The 19,354-nt window shown below is 36.9% G+C and overlaps 1 protein-coding gene and 1 long non-coding RNA gene across 8 annotated transcripts in view; both read left to right on the top strand.

The window, feature by feature from the left end:
• The first annotated feature begins 231 nt into the window (after window positions 1-231).
• Window positions 232-4,279, top strand: LOC124159854. Its single transcript, XR_006865031.1, has 3 exons — window positions 232-298; window positions 970-1,103; window positions 4,234-4,279. It is a non-coding gene; the product is annotated as an uncharacterized LOC124159854 (long non-coding RNA).
• Window positions 4,280-6,523: 2,244 nt separating this feature from the next.
• Window positions 6,524-19,354, top strand: part of LOC124159306 (protein phosphatase 1 regulatory subunit 12C) — a 206,155-nt gene continuing 193,324 nt past the window's right edge. For all 7 annotated transcript variants that reach the window (XR_006864940.1, XR_006864944.1, XR_006864943.1 and 4 more), the window contains exon 1: window positions 6,524-6,839. Coding sequence is in view for 1 of the 7 variants with exons in the window: in XM_046535037.1 (XP_046390993.1) it covers window positions 6,591-6,839 (249 nt within the window). In the remaining 6 variants the exon portion in view is untranslated. The remainder of the gene's footprint in view (window positions 6,840-19,354) is intronic.

Below are 19,354 nucleotides of genomic sequence, written 5' to 3'. Positions count from 1 at the left end.
CATTGCTTTATTTGTGTGTTTGTTCATGAGAAGAATGACTATTATATTTCGAAGTAGTGTGAATGCTTAATTTTAGGATGCAATTAAAATCTCGACGAGTCGCCTTTGCGACTTATCTTTTCCTTGACTCATTCCGAATTTTTAATTCCAGTTTTGTTTGAAGAGGATTACATTCCTAGGGCTGGTTAAAACGGTAAAATACATCAACACCGAACTTTTGTCGTGGCCCAGTGCTTATACTGCTGTCTGCTCCTGTGTACTTGAAGTTTCAACATCTTTGGCCGAATATTTACTTGTGGTACGTATTCGAGCTTAGTAACTAATTGTAAAATATGGAAATATATAATTAATTAGGTTTTTCTTAAATGGCTTCAGTGATTATCAAAGAGGACGGTACCATTCATGCCTAATTATTGAGAGTTATTAAAAAAATATAGCTATGGATAACTAGGAGTTTTTGATTATTTCTTCGTACACCATTTCAATTTCAATGCGTTATTGTCAGTGTGTAATTTTATTCATGTACATTTCTCTAGAACTTATTGTTTTACTTTTATATTTACTTTTATTAAGCCTGTGCGTTTAATTGTGCTTTTATAAATCTTATATAAATAGTGATTATCAAGAGTGGAGTGGAAGCTTATTGTTAATGTGTAGATATAACTTATTCAAGACCTGATGCGGTATTGTGTGAAAATAATACGGTTTTAATGATATCTTGGAGATATCATGATTTCTGTTGCAATAAAAACTTCTTTAAATGCATTTCTTAGTGATATGTTGCGATAAACCTAGGATATTGTACTCCTGAATCCATTTATGGTGTTTATCCTAAGCTGTAGGGGGACTTTCTGCCATTTCCTTTTGCGTTGATTCTATATTCTAGTGATTAGTAATGTTTACCATTGGAATAAATTAATAAATTTGATTTGCATTATCACTTGCATGTTGCTGCTGCTGTTCAAGCAGGTTCCAAGGGTGTCATTTGGCGAGGGAGCAACATAGGAAGAACTAGTGCACGATGCTAAAATTACTGATTGGGCAAGTTCTACATTTTACACGAAATACCCTGACATTGAACGTTCAACTACCCTTTCTCACCAGTATGTATGAATAGGGTACCACATTGCCATTTATTTGTTTCTTAAGGGTTGAGGCTAGTGTCTGTAGCTTTGAATATATTTGTTGAAGGTAATTCATTAGAGTTCCTACAGGAAAATGGTGCACTGCAAAGTAAAAGCCAAAAACGTCATAATGAAAGTGGCATATAAATATTAGACGCATTGGTTCTCTTTGAGTTCGAACTTAACTTTAATTGTAGTATAAGCTTTACTTTTTTTATACATCACTGATTGGCTGAATTTTTATCATTTTAAGATTGGCATCATTTTTTTCCAAAGATATAATGGCTTCATCGATAAACATGCAGAAGATAATTCATATTTAAATGTAATTTTTGGGTTTCTTGTTTAGTTCTCGTATTTGTTGTATAGAACACCAAAGAATCATTTTGTCTTCAGTAGAATACATTATAAGGGCCTACTATACTGTATGGTTGAAGTACAACAGAGTGTTTTAAGCATGCTGTAGAGTTGTAATTCTTACTTTCAATTTTCTACTTCAGCATATGGTTAAAATAATTTTACAATAGGTCATTGCAACATGGTTGAATTTTTTAATCAATGATATTGTAAACCACATACTATGAAGCCACTGCTTTTTATCCTTCAGTCAAGTTTTAAAGTTCTAGTTACAAAGTACCCCCTTATTTTTGCAGAGGAAATTAGTATGTATGAAATGTTATTATGTTCATGAGATTAATGCTGAAATCAAATTACAAATAAGTGCAAAAGTCTTTCTTAGAGAGGGGGGAATTCAAGCCGAAAATATGTTTAATCAAATTAAATATTGCAAGTAATATGATTCCATACTCAAATCCAAGTCGATATTTGGCCTCACCAACAAGTTGTCTCTTCAGACTCCTCTGTCCTCCATAATGTCAACCCTTTCCCCAACTCATCCCATGCCCTCAAACACTGGGTCATTGCATCTTAGTCTTGGTCTTTCTTGTGGGTGTCTTCCCTCTGGTTGACCTCTCCACACTCCTCACTTCTTCTTACGTGACCAAGCCATGCAATTCTCCTACTTCTGATCACAGTGACAATATCTTGTTTTATGAAGTTTCCTGCTCTATGTTTTTCAGTATTCTCCAAACCCCTTCGTCAAACGTTGGACCATATATCCTTCTCGATATTTAATTTCCAACAGTTATTTACTTCTTCTAAAGCTGCTTTGTTAGGGTCTTTACCTCAGCCTCATTTAAGAGCACTTGCTGTATTATGATGGTATACATTCTAATTTTTATCTATCTTGAGTTGATATATACCTGGAGTTGGTATATTGAGAAGTTGAATCTATGATAATTTTGATAGGCTCCTGTAGCATCTATTAGCTTAATTTATCCCCATTTGTATCTCTTCATCTATTTCATTTTGGCAGTTAATGGTGACTACCAAATACCAGCAGAGAAATGTTAGGCTCTGCCACTCTTCCAATTTTCATATATTTAGTTTTATCTTCAATTACCTGTAATCCTACTTTTATTACTATTCTACTTGGGCTACTAATTTGAGGTTACTTTTACTATAGGCTTTTAAGGCTACATCAGCAGCATAGGCCAATATATTTATTTTTCCTTCGATACTTGCCCTTCTTGGTATAGCTTCAGTTGCTTTCAAAGCTTTTTCTAGTGCCAAGTCTCTTCTTCATAATTGAGAATACTTCTTTTGATGGGTAAGTTTAGTTTTTTTGTGCATAAATGCACTGCAATTCTGAGATTCCTCTTTTTAAGTTAGTTTCTTTCCAGAAGTGTGGATTGCTTAATCCTTTTGGCAAATTACTACATTATATGTTGTACTTAAAGGAATATATATTCCATGACGGTGTTAATGGAGAGTGTAAATGTTGTTCATCTCATTGATTTGAGGGTACCATGAACATTGACTTGAACTCTTCACTGAACAGTTTTCTGGGGTCGAAATCTGTTCTTCATAATTACTAGTGTCTCTTTTGATGAGCAAGTTTGGTCTTGCTGTGCATAAATTCACTACTATTCTGAGATTCCTCTTATACAGTCAATTTTTTTCCATAACTATTGACTACTTAATCCTTGTCTGAATGTTATTATAATGGATGTAATACCGGAGGAAACTGTATGACACATTCCATGATGGTGTTAATGGAGATAGGTAAATGGTGTTCATCGTTATAATGAGGGTCATTAATTGGGGGGTACCTTCACCATTGGCATGAATTCTTTGCTAAACAGTATTCTGGGGTTAAAATATGGGATACGTTTGAGAATACCTATTAAATGTGAAATCTATCAACCTATTCAGCTGTTTGGAATGTTTTAAAATGTAAATATTTTTTAAAGGGGGAGAGCATACGATGGTCAAGATTAGGCAATGGAGTAGTTTAATATGACTGTATTTCTTCAATTTGATAATATTTTTAGATGATCTAATAAATGTTGAAATATTTGTGTCAAGGAGTAATGGCAATGGCGTAACTAGGAATATGCTTTGGGAAGGATAGGATGGCCTGGGGTGGCACCCCCCCCCCCCATCAGACAACGAATCAGTCCAAGAAAATTTTTGAAGAATAACATTCCTGGAAATACATTTGAAATCATTTTGGCACTAAAGATTTAACTTTTAGTCGATGCAGTTCAATATATAAAATAATTATAAATAATTTTTTTATTTCTCTGAGGCTTTGGGGAGGGATCTTTCCCTTCCTCCCCCCGTAGTTATGCCACTGAGTAACAGTGTTGTGGAATGTTAATGTCATATTATTCCTTTTTATAATTTTGTATGCTGACAGGAAGATTGCCATCTTGGTAATAGAATTAATTTCCCGAAAGTTGTCTGCCAATTGAAATTTAATTTATTAATTTCCTATTGCTCAAACCATGAAATATGATATAGAAACTTAAGTGATTGCATATGTTTAATAAACATATGCAATCGCAATCGCAATGCATATGCAATCGCAATGCATATGCAATGCAATTAAACATATGTTTAATAAACATCTACACATTATAGAACTTTATCATGACTGTTGATTGTGAGAATTTGATGTATCACTGAGATGCTGTTCATTAAAATTACTTGTGAATTAATGCTTTTGGTGTAATTAACGAAATTTTATTTATATTTTTAATTGCAGGTTCATATACTCGAGTAGTCAATGTCATTGGTGGTAAAGGAACATAGTAAAATTGAGAATAATGCAAGATGTGTGGCAGCTGTCATCACCTGTACATCATTCTCTCCTACTAATTTGAATCCATTTTAATAGAAATGTTACATCATGTGCACTTCAGATTTATTTATCTTGCTTATTTGCATTATGTAAATAATCTTAGTTTCAATGAAATTGTTAAATCATTCTGGAAATCTTAAAATGTAACATTTCTGGTGTGTGTACATTATATACTTTGGAAAAATGTGATTTTTTCCTTTATATACCTCCTTTGATGATATCTTTTATGATCTGCAACTCTCGTGAAAAGTACAAAAATTGCATGTCAGCTTGTGACTTCTGTAGTTTTTCTTGTCTAATTTTGGGGTAGAATAATATTTCCGATTTGTCGGCACTAAAAATTGACCAGACTTGTCCTCAAATTCCTCGTATAATATCCATTGCGCTGTTTTCATGGAAGTTTACTCGGATATTACATGCGAAATCTCTTCCGATCAGAAGATAACAATTCTCTCTCAGCTGATATTGGACTTTTCAAAATCTGAAATTATTCCTTTGACGAGAAAAAATCGCTGTATAGTAGCCCTGAGAGCAGTAATAGTAGTTTTGGAAATAATTAACCCTGTTTCAGACATAAATATGAGAGTTTCATATCTAGAAAAACGTCCTGTGAAAAGAATCAAAACTTAACTGAAGCGCGAATATTTGTTATTTTTCACGATTTAAAATTTACAAATTGATAGTAAAGTGTTCCTAGTACCTCAAGACTGAATATATTATAATTTATAATTACCGAAAATGCGACAGGAATCGCGTATTTATGAAAAAACTGGCATTATATCACTTTCCCCCATAAGACTCTATAGAGACGGAAGAACTAAAATGGCGGACGTCTCAATTCCCATAGTGGAAGTGTATGGAACGACTCGACCCTATGGGTGCGGTCCAATGAATGCTACTTTCGCTACCAGACGCTACAGACGGAAGTGCTCCGGAGCACCGGTCCATAGGCGCTACGTTCGCTACGAGAATTTCTTTTCGGACCGGTCAGGAGCGAAGTCAAGATGGCGGAAATGAACGAGGGTGGGCAAACTGGGATTATGAAATCAAAGATGTGGTTTTAATTGCGAATTGAGGTGACTATGATCATTGAATATTAATAAATATGTTTGAATATCATTAAAATAATTTTATTTTTCAATACCGAGGCTCCACATAGTAAAGGAAGAAACTTTGGACTGTATTTCTCACACCAACCCTCGCCTACCCTTCTCAATGAAACTCATTACCCTAGTAAAGGAAAAAGTAGGTACTCTACCGTTTTCCCAGTTGAAACATATTAACTTATAATGGCTAACGACTATTAAAAAACATTAATCTATTTCATGTATATCCTATTTTTCTTCAGATTTTAATTTATGGCATGAGTATATTTGTCGATATATGTTCTTACAATCCTTTCTTTATATTACATGCCCCTTTTAATAATTTTGTTGCCTTTTGTATGTAAAGGCTGCTTCCAAAGACATTTGAGTTCATTTTGGGGGAGATACGAGAATGTTTGTCGATATTTAGTTCTTGCTACATATTTATTTAAATCACAATTAAATTTACATCTATTTACTAAGTGCGTCTACTCCGTTACTTCGTAGTCACTTATATAGGAGAAAGGCGTCCACATTCAGCGTCCATCATCTGCAACGTGAGTAAACTCTCCATTGCCTCAGTGCATTCCCTTCGAATTTCCGCCAAAAATTGACTCGCTCCTCCGCTGACCCAAGTTTTCAGGGGAGCGTCTGGAGCTGGTCCGGAGCGAGGCGGGAAACGGGTGTATGACGTTTGCCGTGACGTCACAGCCTAACCTGTAGCGCTCCGTAGCGAATAACGGACCGCTTGGTGGCGCTCCGAAGCATTGGTAGCGTTCAACGGACCGCACCCTATGAGGGAGTAGTGTAGAGAACTGCCATCCAGAGGACTCTGTCAATTCGTGGACTATGCTGCCACCTGGACCATCAAAACGGAACTTGAAGAGCTGTGGTTGCGTAACATGATAATTTTCTCTTATTCTATTTTTTGTGATATTTAGAAATAAAATTAATGTATTTTGATATTTTTATTGCTCATATATATCTATTTTACACCAAAATTAATCCAAGTTTTCTTATTTAATTTATATTTGGATGCAAAATTTTTCATTTCGGTAGAGGTTCGTTGGCTGGAGCGATGACGGACAAAACGATTCTCACTTATTTGAAAGCGAGTCTGTATTGGACCGCTCCCTCCATGTTATGTGCAGTAACGTATGGAGAGTTTAGTGAATCATGTCTTTGGAGACAAGGTCTACTTCGGCTCTTTTCAAGAGAGCCGAGCAGTTAAGGCGCTGGGAAGAATCGGAAACTAACAAAGAGGCGGGAGTGTCAAGGAACAAAGAAAGAAGAGTCAAATTTTCATCAGGCTGTGTATTTCTTGCAGCATGTGGGGCTGGCGACAAGGAAGAAGTGGAGCGTTTGCTTCAAAAGGGGGCTGACATTGACACCACCAACGTTGATGGATTGACAGCTCTTCACCAGGTTTGATAATAGTTCTTTTCAGTATTAATTGTTCATTGAGTGATAGTTTGTGTGGTTCATCTTTGCAAAACGCAGAGAGTTGCTTCGTTGACGGCTCTTGAACTGGGACAATCCGCCTATTCAAGATGGCCGACTGATTATCCAGCTGTCCTATTTTTGATAAAAACAACCCTGTTGCTTAAGGAATTGGTAGTATTTTGATGTGAATATTTTATTATTAACCCCTACGATCATTCTTGCCGGATGAGAATTCACGAAGTCCTTGTTCCGTTTGTTTATTTTCAAACTCGGGTGATACTAGCCCGAAGCCGACAAAAACAGCCTTGTATATGTTTATACTCGCCATCCGTACAGTGTCTAAGCACTCCTCCTTTGTACATGCATGTGACAGGTGCCATGTTGAATACTGAGTTATTATTACCAATTCATATTAAGTCCACTGTGGGGACTCTTAGTCAAGGTTTATATTATTATTATCTCATTATATCATTTGATCACCTCTCCGGTAATATTGCTCAGTTTGGAAATGATTTATTCACACTTCATCTGCATGAGACTTCTATTCCTTAAGCTACATTTGTTTTTGGATCGGTTAATTACCAGTATCGGTACATTTTCGAGCATGAATCATAACGATTACTGTATTTATTTGTTTTTTAATTCTGTGCTGAGGCTCGCAATCAGGGAAGTACGCGGGTCTTTCCTTTCTATGTTGCCCAATGCCCGTGATGCTGGTTTTCTCTGTGGTGGGTAACAATATTTTATTTTTAATGACCTAGTATTCTCGCTAATTTAAGGCATTTTGCTGTATGGTCATTCAAAATTGCTCCTCGTTACGCTTATATAATCTGCAATCATTGTTATCAGCTGCACAACGTAAGTTCGTAAAGATGCGTAGGCCTGCATGTCTGGTGCCGTTGTGCTACAACCAGGATACCGGAATTGAGAAACTGACGAGTTGGTATTTGCGCATGGAAGATATATTTTGTTATGTGTACATTTTGTTTCGACTAAAAATATCGTGAGAATCCCTTGTTGTAACTGTTTCATGTAGTTCAATTATTGTTACCAGTGACTTGTCTTATTTGTTTATGGTCAGACTCATTCTATCATTTTCCAGTTTGAAATGGAGGGGATATTTAATTTGTGAGTGAAGTTTTATGCATTTGTACTGTTTCTGACGAGTGGACATGCTTAGAAGTTAGACAGAAAATGTCCACCATTCATTGCTATCACCCATTTGGTCCTTATATGCAAACTTCATTGCTGTAAAATGAAGGAATATTTTGATTCGTTTGTGATTTGGATTCTATTCACTCTTATATTCATATTGTTTACCCAATCCACCGCTCCAACCTTAATAGTTTGGAGGACAGAGGTTGTTTGCTGATGATGTGTGGATGAATTAGACTATTTTCCTCTCGTAGATTTCAGTTTTTATGCTACAATTGACTCGTTTAAGAATCCTTTTCTTTCACCCCGGCAGTGTTAATAGAATGCCGTTTTTTTCTTTAGTCATGGCAATTATTTTATTTTGTTTTAATTTGTCATTGAAAGGTTCATGTTATAAATTAATTGTAATGCAGAGTCAATGTGAATTTGTTTTTGTTTACATTTGTCAACTGAACCAGTATATTTAAGATTAGGAACACATAACATGAATTTAATGGCTATCATCAATTGTGGCGTTTCTTGTTATTTCCCTCTGAACAATTCAGCATGATCACAATCAAGAGTTTTCCAATTTTCATGTGCTTTCTGAAGAGTTCGCAGGATATTAATGTGGTACAATTTGTCTTCATTCTTGCCATATGTGCCCATTTATTGATAGTTTCATTGAAAACGGTAGATAGGTTTATTTTGTGTACTGCTTACAATACAGGGTGAAGTGAAATGAATTTGTTTGCATCCTTAGTGTTAACTAAACCGAAAAGAATAATGAGATACACCATATTATTGTCACTCAATGAAAATGAGGGTCGAGGAAAGATATCACAGCAATAACTTGCACAGTGCATTTACTGTCTCTATTTTGAGACTCCATTCGTGCAGCTACCAATGCCTGAATTTTGCTGTATTGTAAGAAGAAACATATAATACCCCTCCATTCCTCTGCATTTATTTGGGCGTATTTGTTTTTTTTTTTAATAAATAAGATTTTGACTCTCGTGTAGCAAGTGGCATAACAGTTGCTCATCATCAATGTTCATCAATCCTAAACTTGATTTTTCTCAGCACTCCCCTCAATTCTCCTATCGCTAAATTTTAAAGCACCTACATAATTAATTGGTAGGAGTCATGAAAACTTTGTAATATTCCACATAATTTTAATAACCTGATCAGATTGACACACATTGTACCATTGTCATTGTCGATAATGTTTTGATCACCCTTACTTACTCCTGATAATTCTGTAGTAATTGCTAAAAGAGGTTTGGTTAATAAAACTGTAATATTATAAGTTTTCATTACTCCCATCGTGGTGATATTCCAAAAAGTGTTGTTGGGAACATTTGAATAACTCAAGAATGTTTTCCTTTTAATATCTGAATTTTATCATCTGAACATGTATTCCATAGATTCAAATTTTTTCTATTATTTTTCTTGACGGCTAACGAATCCTATTACGTTTCTTTGGCTTCACTCAATTTCCTGAAATTTGTACCCTCCTTATGGTCTGTTCCTGGGGAAGTGGTAAAATCAACCATTTAGGTAACTTGCGAAAATGTAATTGATTTTTAAAGATTTGGTTGAAGTATGTGTAAAGCATGCATATAAGGAAAACTAAGGCACATTTTATGTTCCCCTGAGGGACTAAAATTGATTTGTTTACTTTATTCTCAACAGTTAAGGAAACAAGATATAAAGTCTGTGGTTGGTCTTTCTAGCTACTACTCAAATAATTATTTATGTGGAGCAAATTTTGTTCTTGCTAGAGCTTTTTTTTATTTCCGTTAAAGATAAGGAGATTACATGGATGTAAGAGAGTCATTACATGGAGGGAGAATATATGTACAAGGATATGTTTCTGGGGAATTTATTGAATTGTGAAGAATATTATCCAAGTTTCCAAAATTTTGAAACTTTATAGTTTGTTGCATCATTACCAGCTTACAATATATTTGTTATTGTTCGATTATGTGTATGAATTGATTAGAGGTAGGTGGTGTTTACACCATCCAAGTAGTGTTCTTCATAGTTTCATCTCTTCAAAACCATCATGTCTTTCTTGGAGTGTTAATGACCAATAGAACTAAATTGTTGATGGAAAGGAAAGTTAGTCTCTCCTCTTTTGTCACCAATTTCATACTTCTTTTGGCTCTTACATTTTTTGGCTTATTCTTGACCTCCAATCAGGCCCCACCACCATGACTTCGGTTTTGGTTTTTTCCCTTCGCCGAAGTTAATGAGAGAAACTGTACTCTTCCTCTCTTGAAATTATAGCTTTCTTCAGCCCCTTATCATTATTTCGATATAGTCTAACTTCTTTAAGTGATTTGTGGTAAAATAAATCAAACCCATAGTTTTCCTACGATTTCTTCACATTCGGTCCCATTTATTTTGAAACGGAACTTCCATGTATCCGTCGATATGAAAGTTTAGCCCTGTAAATTTTCACCTCCGCGGAACGCCGTTGTCTTCGCGACGCAAGCGGCCCGGTGAAGTATTGGAATTTATGACGACGGGTGATTGATGCAGCTCGCTGTGTCGGCAGGCGGCGTTGTTGCCTTAAGCGGGACTCGAACGCGTAACCGGTCCGGCGGGTGTTCCGCAACGCGGACCACAACAATGACCATCCCCTGTCTCCCCTCCTCCTCCCCCGTCGTCCGCGGTTTCCCCTCCACATATGCCACCAGTCCCCCTTGTACTCGTCTCGTCTCAGCACTCAGACTCCCCCTCCTCCTCCTCGAACACATTCCTCTTCTCCTCCTTCCGATGGCTTTATTCCTGTCGGCATCAAGAGCCACGGGCCGTCTCGTGACCCAGTACCCCTCTGGAAGTGCGGTCCACGTTGGGGGCGGGGAGGAAGGATTGTAGCCGTATTTTTGATGATCCTCCAGTCGGTTTATTCTCGTGCTTAAAATTCACATTTATTGCTGGACGTCTACAGTTTTTAGGAGGTTCTACCGAGAAGGGGGAGTAATGCTTCGTCATTTTTACTTAATCCGATGTGGATAAAATGTGCATGATTTCTCAATGTAATGCTATCTGGGAATTTATTTAGGCTCTTTTTATGGGGACCATTGTGTGTGCGTTGAAAAATTAGGTGTATGATGAACTCGAGTATATTTTTTACATTGTAATGACTGCGTTTAGAGATCTCGGGATCGCCAACGGGTCAGGAACCGTATTATGTACTGCCATCGTCGGCAGACTCGGCCATCGTCGTTGCATGAAATGATACCAGTAAATGGCTACTTTTAAACATTTATGGATTTTGGATATTAATATTGGTTTTGGATCATACAGTCTTGTCTTGTTAGTCAGGGCAGAACACCGTCTCCGCATTCACATAATTAAAAGAAAATGATTATTTCCAACATTTCATAAACGGTCTTGCAGCAATATAATATTCATAGTTGTTTTTCTGTCATCCTGCGTTTAGTTCAAGCAACATTTCTGAAATTACAAAAATGTGTTTTAATTGACGCTGCTTCCAGGTGTTGAGCTAACTATAGCTCTGTTTTTAATTTACTGGTGTAATTTTATTACAATTTCTCTATTAACGTGCGAATAATTAGTAAGGCCCCATTGAGGTGAGAATTTCACTTTTTTTTGTTATCATGACTCTTATATTTTGGCAAGTGCTAAGCTCACAATTTTGGTCCAAGCGTATTTGTTATTCACTTACTCAATGATTCAATCCCAGAGTTGGTTATAATGTTAATCGAACATCTTTACATGCAGGCAGGTATTGCATCAATGACCTCTCGAAACTTCAACTTATTTGATAGTTTCCTATAAAAGTATGAAAGTCGGTGGAGTACCATAGGAATGCATGTTATTCAGTTTTTACGAGAATGATATCGGATTATTGAAAAATCTTCTACCTGAGAAAAGTTCGCAATTATTTCTGGCAAGATGCTTAAATCAATGAAGGGAATTCTATTTTACTCGTAACTTAGTATGTTAACCTTGTGCACCCATTCGCTTTCATTAGCTGCTTTTTTACGGAATTGAAAGAGTAGTGTAAGATATGAAAACCATACTGTCAAGGGAACATGGTGGAAAATTGTCTCGACTTCATCATATAAGCTAAGAGGTTTTTTTGCCGTGCTAATGGAATTTGATGTACACGCTTGTCGCATATTTCTTACATATATAGTAATACTATAAGCTCTTAATTCGGTTTGTTGTGGCTTTGTGTTTTGGCTCGTTTTATAACTTGCCTTCCACAGAAGTAGTAACTTTTTCCCCCAAGCTTATGTAACTTGTGCGAGTATTAACAGAGACTCTTAATCTACGCCAGTTATTATCACCATCCACTGTAAAACCGGTACTTATCTTACCTCCTAAATATATTTGTTCTCTTTTCAGTGATACTGTGATAGAGGTTTTAAGCTGGTTATTGTGTTATCTGTTCTGAGGGCAATGGCCGAATATTTTAAAGTTGTATTTGGCCAAAATAAAGGCATTCGCCGAATAAGTTATCATAATTAATTACAAGCTGATCATGGTGACTAGTTATATATTCTATATTTTTTTAAATCTAAGGAACTTTGCGTGTCTTCTTCATTTTCAACAAGTTGATACTTAACGCCATTGCAGAAAGTGCTCGTTAAATATAAAATTCTTCCCTCAACTCGTAAGGTGAAATTTTGCTAACCTAATCGTTTGACACAGCAATTCAATAAACAGTCAACCAGAGGAATTTTAGAGTGACTATCTTAACAATTTTTTCATGATCAGAATATATGTATGCACTAATGAACCTTATACGTGTTAAGGACTCGCGTACTTTATTTACGCTTGAACTTCCTAGGTCAAATCAATGTACTATTACGTTTTCAATGATATTCAGCGAAGTATTTTACCCGTTTTACTTTCACCGCCATATATTTACTTTTCCCTATGCTTGTTTAATGTATATTTTGGCTACTATTTTCTACGACAGTGATCTGTGCGTATTCTTTTTTAATCTCGGAGGTATTTCCTGATGCCTTATTCTGACTTTACACATTTCATTGGTGTTTCAAAATTTCGGTAATTTAGGTCATTACTCAATTCTAAATTCATCCTATTCTGCAGAAATACAGCTAACATAATGCTATTCGCTTAATAATTTGAATTATCAATGGCCTTCTCAACCACTCAACTGTGACTGGTAAGCTTCCGACTTCGTATCGCTGATCACTGTGAAATTCCACTTCCTCTCAGCCTTAAAATAACGAGGAAGTCATCTTTTCTTAGTGGTGTTCCCGATATGACACGCGTCATTCTTTTTAAACTCTATTTCTGACTGCGTGACCCTCGCAATCCAATGTTCATACTAACCGCTTAGCATTCCGGCCTCGGTATCCACAAATATCCCGATTATGTTTTTACTAACCGCTATTTTTTGCCAAATGTTTCTTTTGATCTCCTTGCTCATACTTTTCGATGCCAATGATGTTGTCGACCAATTGTAATATAAGTCATTGGGATTGAAGGAATGTAGTCATCAATTTTTTAATAATAAATTGCTAACCAATTCTGCGTTCGCGTAGCGTTTGTTAGATGGCATGTTGCATTCTCTGTCTTGCCAAGAAAAGATCACTCAACATGAATTTTGTTTCTCGCTTTTACTCATACCTAACATTGGGTTATTTGTGGGTAACGTTTTTAGGTTCATTTATCTTCCCTGGAAAATTAGTTTGCCTAAAATATGTTTTGTGCGATCCGAACCTTTAACCTAAAGACCTCTTAAATTATGTTAGCTTAGAATTTCAAAACTCGGTCCCCGTGTCGTGTAGGAAGAGTGATAAGCTTTATTTGGAATTTGTTGAGATAGCTATTCTTATGTAGTAACGGGTAGACTTTATTTTGCCTTTTTTCTAAATACAATAGGTGACCCAAAGTAATTTTATCCCTTTGTCGGATAATTTGGTCTACCCCGTGGTGCCCACTTGATGTCTAGGTTCATAGTGTAAATCATTTTCTGCCAATTTTTTCTTTAAGATATTTTAATCACACAGCGACAAAGGAGACTGTTGCAATCGCCATTTCTTTGTCTCGACTTTCCTAGCATCGCTTTAGTGTCAGTGAGAGTCATAAGTCACGCATACCTTCTGTAGTTTCCAAGATGAGCTGACCTTTTTATTTCCCGAATTATTTAAAATTTTCTCTTTTCGTATTAAAAAAAATATATCGGTTTGATGTTCTTGTGCAGTGTCACGCGACTTTGGATTAATGAAAAGAAACATGTGTTTTGTATTATGAGCAGGTATTGCTTGGATGTGTGGATGGTATTTTGGATGCTTATTATAATTAAAATACCTTTGTCTCCGGTACGATACATTTGCGTAGGCTATTGTATTTAATAGCTCTCTCATCATCCATCTTCTTGGTAGCTCTTCATGCGTCTAGTCTTCACGTGCGAGGCTGAATTGTCAACAACCTTCGCCACTTGTTCGTTTATTTAGGTTTTCAGAACGTATATGATTAGGTGTTTTTTTGACGAGCATCTTTGCATTAATCATTTTCCATTGCTTTCGGATTCCAGCATCAAAATCAATTTTTCCTCATTCTATGCACTGCATTGAATAGTGTGCTCAACGTTTAGTGCTCCTATGTCTGAATTTTCAGGTTTTTTTCATCGTGTTTGAAGTTTTTGCTGCCCTCGTACAGGGTACTGAGGTCAATTATGTGTACTATTCAACAGTCCCAATCGCTTCATTTTTTTCTAATTACATTCCCACTCTTTGTTGTTGTCTGTGGTTGGACATTAAAATATGTTTGGTATGCTTACAATCCTTTACTGTTTCATTTTTTCTAATGATGTCCATAAATTCGTACATCCGTTTGTCTAAGGAGGATCAGGAAGTGTGTCGAACTCCTCCCTAGTATACACCCCACTTATATGGGTCGCTCCCTTCGGAATCAGTGCTAAGTTTACGCTCGTATTTGAAGTTCAGTGTCGCCATCGATTGTTCATTTCGTAACCATATCAGACCCGCGTTCTATGGCTGGGTATTGGTCGTAATATTATTCTGTGCCATATATACTGCTTTTGTATCTACCATTTATTACTCGAGATTTTATTGCTTGCTTGGTTCTCCATAAACATTATATTTTTTATAATTATGTGTGTCTTCTTAGCGATTTGAATTTGCATCCAAATTTCCTTTCTTGGTGGGTAATGTAAGTACGATTTGGTAACCTGTCCTCATGACTTCTTATTTCTCCTAATTCTCGCCTCATTCCGTCTATTCAAGTGATTTAATCAATAGTTATTCTTAATGAATGGAATTATTTTCTTATTATTTGCTAAATTGAATTGGCATCTATTCTCGCCTGCTGATTTATTCGACGTGGACAAAGTTCTCTTGCGAACTAATGTGACATTACGCCTGATATACAGTGTGTAGCCTTTGACTGAGTGGTTTTTCTCGTTAAGGCTTCTCGAGAACTATCTCGTGAAGTTCCCAATCATTAGCGTGACCCATAATTAATTAAGCAGTGGAATCTTACGTCGTCGCTTGATTTATGAAGATTCTTATATTTTCTTCTCAATCATGAAGTCAACACCATTAACTAATTTGCAATTTTCAATACAGCTTGATTTCTCTTCTGTTTTGCAAGATTTTTGTTGCAGGAATTTTCAAGTTTTGTTGTTTGTTTTTTCTTCCGACACGGCTTCCCTTGCCAAATGAAATACATATTTAGTTAGCGCATTCCTTAATATAAATTGGGGATTGAATGCTCCTGCTCTTTGTTCACAACAGTTATTCAGCGAAATTTCTTGGAAATTGATCGGTTGTATATACATCTCATAATGATTTATGGACTGGCTGTATGATTCCCTCGCCGATTTACTTGCTGATACCAGTTATTACTTGCAATCGCCTATCTCTTCATGGTCGCTAATTTATCAAATTAACTTTTCGTATTTTCAATGATAAAATAATTGTTACTCAGACTCCGGCTTAAGGAAGCAAGTTGGCCAAATATTTACCCTAAAGCGAGCTCCGCTCTCTAAAGCTTTCATTCGAATGCTCTTTTGTGCTCCTTAATTTAATCGCTATTTAACTTTATTGGTGTCTGAGTAGTTGAATGGTGTCCAATACAGTTATTAAAGCTGTACAGATTAGAACTTGGTGTGGTCGTGGTATTCTAATTTCATTTGTGTCGTGCTGGCTGAAAGTTCAGCGCTGGAAATCCCGCAAGCTTTTGATTCCTCGTCTTCCCATATTCTTCGTGTCGCGTAACTATTGTTGAACTTTACGTGAATTATTGTTTCCGCTTCCCAATTTTCTTATAATTTTTCCTCCCTTGTCTTTTGAAATTACGAAACTAATATCACTCATTGATTTTTATAAGTAATGGAATTATCCTTTTATTATTTATTTATAACCAACTGGATGCTGGCTTGCACAGCGTCTTCGGTCGCGGAAGATGTCTCGCGGTGGGGTGTAGCTCCCTGGGGTGATTTGAACGTATCATAATTTTTGTTGTTTTTCTTATTTGCCATAAAAATACGAATTTAACTGAAGTATTAGTAGGCTTGAAGGTCAGCAGGATGACCCAAAAAGGTACTTTTCTGGTTTGTTTAAATCGCAAACCAATGACGCTCGAAATAAGATCATGACAAGGTTAATATCAATTGGCACAGACAAATAACGATCATGGCGATGACGCCGTGAATCTATGTGTTATCCGTTTATATGTGTAATAATTGTTGATCTAAATTTATGTTCTCAGCGATATAATTCACGTCTCGCGAGCTTTGATTCAAATAATTGCACCTATCGCTATGTTTGATATTTCTACACGGTTGTCGTTTCTCCGTCGTATTTTAAATAGAAATTTTAAAAGTTAATCGCAAATTAGGGAGTTTGCTCTTCAATTTTTCCGTAGTAATGACAATATCACTACTAATGTGCGAATGAATTGAAGCATTTCTCCCATTATTATCCTCGACGCAAGCTCAAATTATTGTCATTTGCGGCCCAAATCACCGATATTATTTTCAAGGGCACAAAGGAAAACAAAGCGGCACCTGGTGAAATAAATAAAAATATTGAAATTACAGTGTGTAAGCTTTACACCCTGGGGGCCCAGGTTCAATTCCTTTCAGAGCTTACTCGATCCTTGCCTAACTATCAGTAATTGATGCTCAAATGAAGTCGTCTGCATTGTGTCCTAGTTATACATTAAAGCGTTTTAGCGGCCTTTTTCGGGCGATCTATAAGTATGCAATCTTTAATATACAATTATAAATATAATATGGCTTCATTTTGGCGTGTCATTATTCTTTTCTCAATAAAGTAATGTAAACGTTATGTGTATGTAACGTTGACACTGTCTCCTGATGTAAACAAAATATGCCGCATTTGCTCCGCGCGGTACCTCGCACTATCTGCATCAAAGGCTTTCAGTTATTGGCGGCCAAATGCCAACATATGATGGTCGGACAATAGCTCTCCTTAGTCGTCATTGTAACCGATGGTCACTGGCGATGGCGTCCCATGGCGCATGAAATTCATGGAATTGGCATGAGTTATCTTTCCAGTGCTTGGTTATGGTTACCATGTACAGATAGGTCAAAATGTACTTTGAGTTTCTGTATACAATCGGAACTTTGACCTTTTTCTGCCCTAATAGTACCTCTGCGATGTAGATTCTCAATGGATCCTCCTAACACACTGAAAGAGAAACTCAGGAATCCAGTTTAATTAGGCATGTCATGCCGAAAGGTCCACCATTCCACGAATTAATCGGTTGGTGTGGATTTGTGAAGCAGCGCTGGTGAATGCTGTTCATTTTCGAGTTAGTCTGAGGTATCTTTCCTGGCAGTGCTTAAGGAAATTCGTCAGATCAAGCTGCATCTTCTGACATCACCGGTGACGTGGATTCTGTTTGTCATGGCTAATGGTGGTCATGGTTGCCATTATTGTCTCTGATGGTGTTGATTTGTGAGGCAGCGCTGGTGATTGCAGTTCATTTTCGAGCGTCTCTCAATATTCCCACCGGGTGAGGTCCTGTGCTCCCACGCCCGGGGGTCCATTACCGAGACATCTCTCCCGTCCGATTCTGATGCACGCCTTGGTGGAGAAAGAAGTCAGCCGACCGGTTGGCCTGTGACTCTCACCTTCTCTCGCCCCACCCTCTGCTTTCTATGTAACATAACCAACCACACCCACGCCCTTCCTGATTTATCGGCCCGAGCTGGCTCCAGAAACGGAGAATCCGCCACGCTTTTTTGCTCATTTATTTACTTTTATTACGAGTTCATATGACCACGGGTTGCGTCCTTTTGGCAGGAGTTTACAAATGGCGTGAGTTTGTAAGTCCAATTAAGTGGTGCGCACGTCTTAATTTGTCGTTCCCCCTCCCTGCGAGAATGCAAATTTATATTCATCTTCCCTTCCTTATACGATGTGTGCGGAAAATCGTGCTCCTTTTCCATGCTCAAGGGGCGACGACTTTCGTTGGTTAGTCGGCGGATTTTATTATTGCGTTGGAGGTTTGTTTCAGTCCTTTTTATTGCTGGGTGTATGATTTTAATTCTCGTGAATTTAACATCCGAAATGACCACTCCCTGTTGTATATCATGAAAGACTGGAGCTTGTTGGCGTTTGACTGTTCTTTTTCCACGTTAAAGACCGTTACTGTTTATACTAGTGCTTCACACATTATTGCCTTGGTGTTTCTCTGCCTATGGCTAACTTACTGAAGTCTATCAGTCGGTTAGAGCACCTCAGGAGCCGCGTGGTAAACCAGAAGAGGATCGCATGTATATTAGGGATTGACTTATCGTCGCTATCTCCCGGCAGGAAGATATGAATCCGATATCCGTAGTCTCTGTAGTCTTGCCATTTTACATAACGTCTAAACACGCAATTCTATTCGGTATGTGGCCATCTCAGTTTTTTTCAAAGCAACTCGTGTTTCAAGTTTAGAAACTTCGCTTATTGGTGTTTTTCCACCACGTAACTTACATTTGTTTCCTTGAATTATCATTACAGCTGATAATGTTGACTATTAGATGAAATGCACGCATCGTGATCACATTTTGTGATCATTACTTGATCATTCCATATAGCCGGCTAGTCAATCAATCAGTCATATTTTATGAATTTCCATCGGCAAGTTGTCAGGTTACTTTCTGCGTTATGTCTATTTTCGTCTATCGTTTGAGCTGAAAGTTATATTTTATAGACGCAAATTCTCCCGATCATTATAGTCTCTTTTTGCGCTTATTTTTACCATATATCAATTTAATTTCTTTCTTTTTTTGTGATAAAATTTTTTAAATATAGTATTCTAATTCCTCTTTTCATATTTGTGGTTGCATCGTATGCATAATTCTGACT

This window comes from Ischnura elegans, chromosome 5 (genome assembly GCF_921293095.1).
Source record: "Ischnura elegans chromosome 5, ioIscEleg1.1, whole genome shotgun sequence".
NCBI lineage: Eukaryota > Metazoa > Arthropoda > Insecta > Odonata > Coenagrionidae > Ischnura > Ischnura elegans.
The sequence above is the reverse complement of the archived record's forward strand: the minus strand, read 5'-3'. Positions and strand labels throughout refer to the sequence as shown.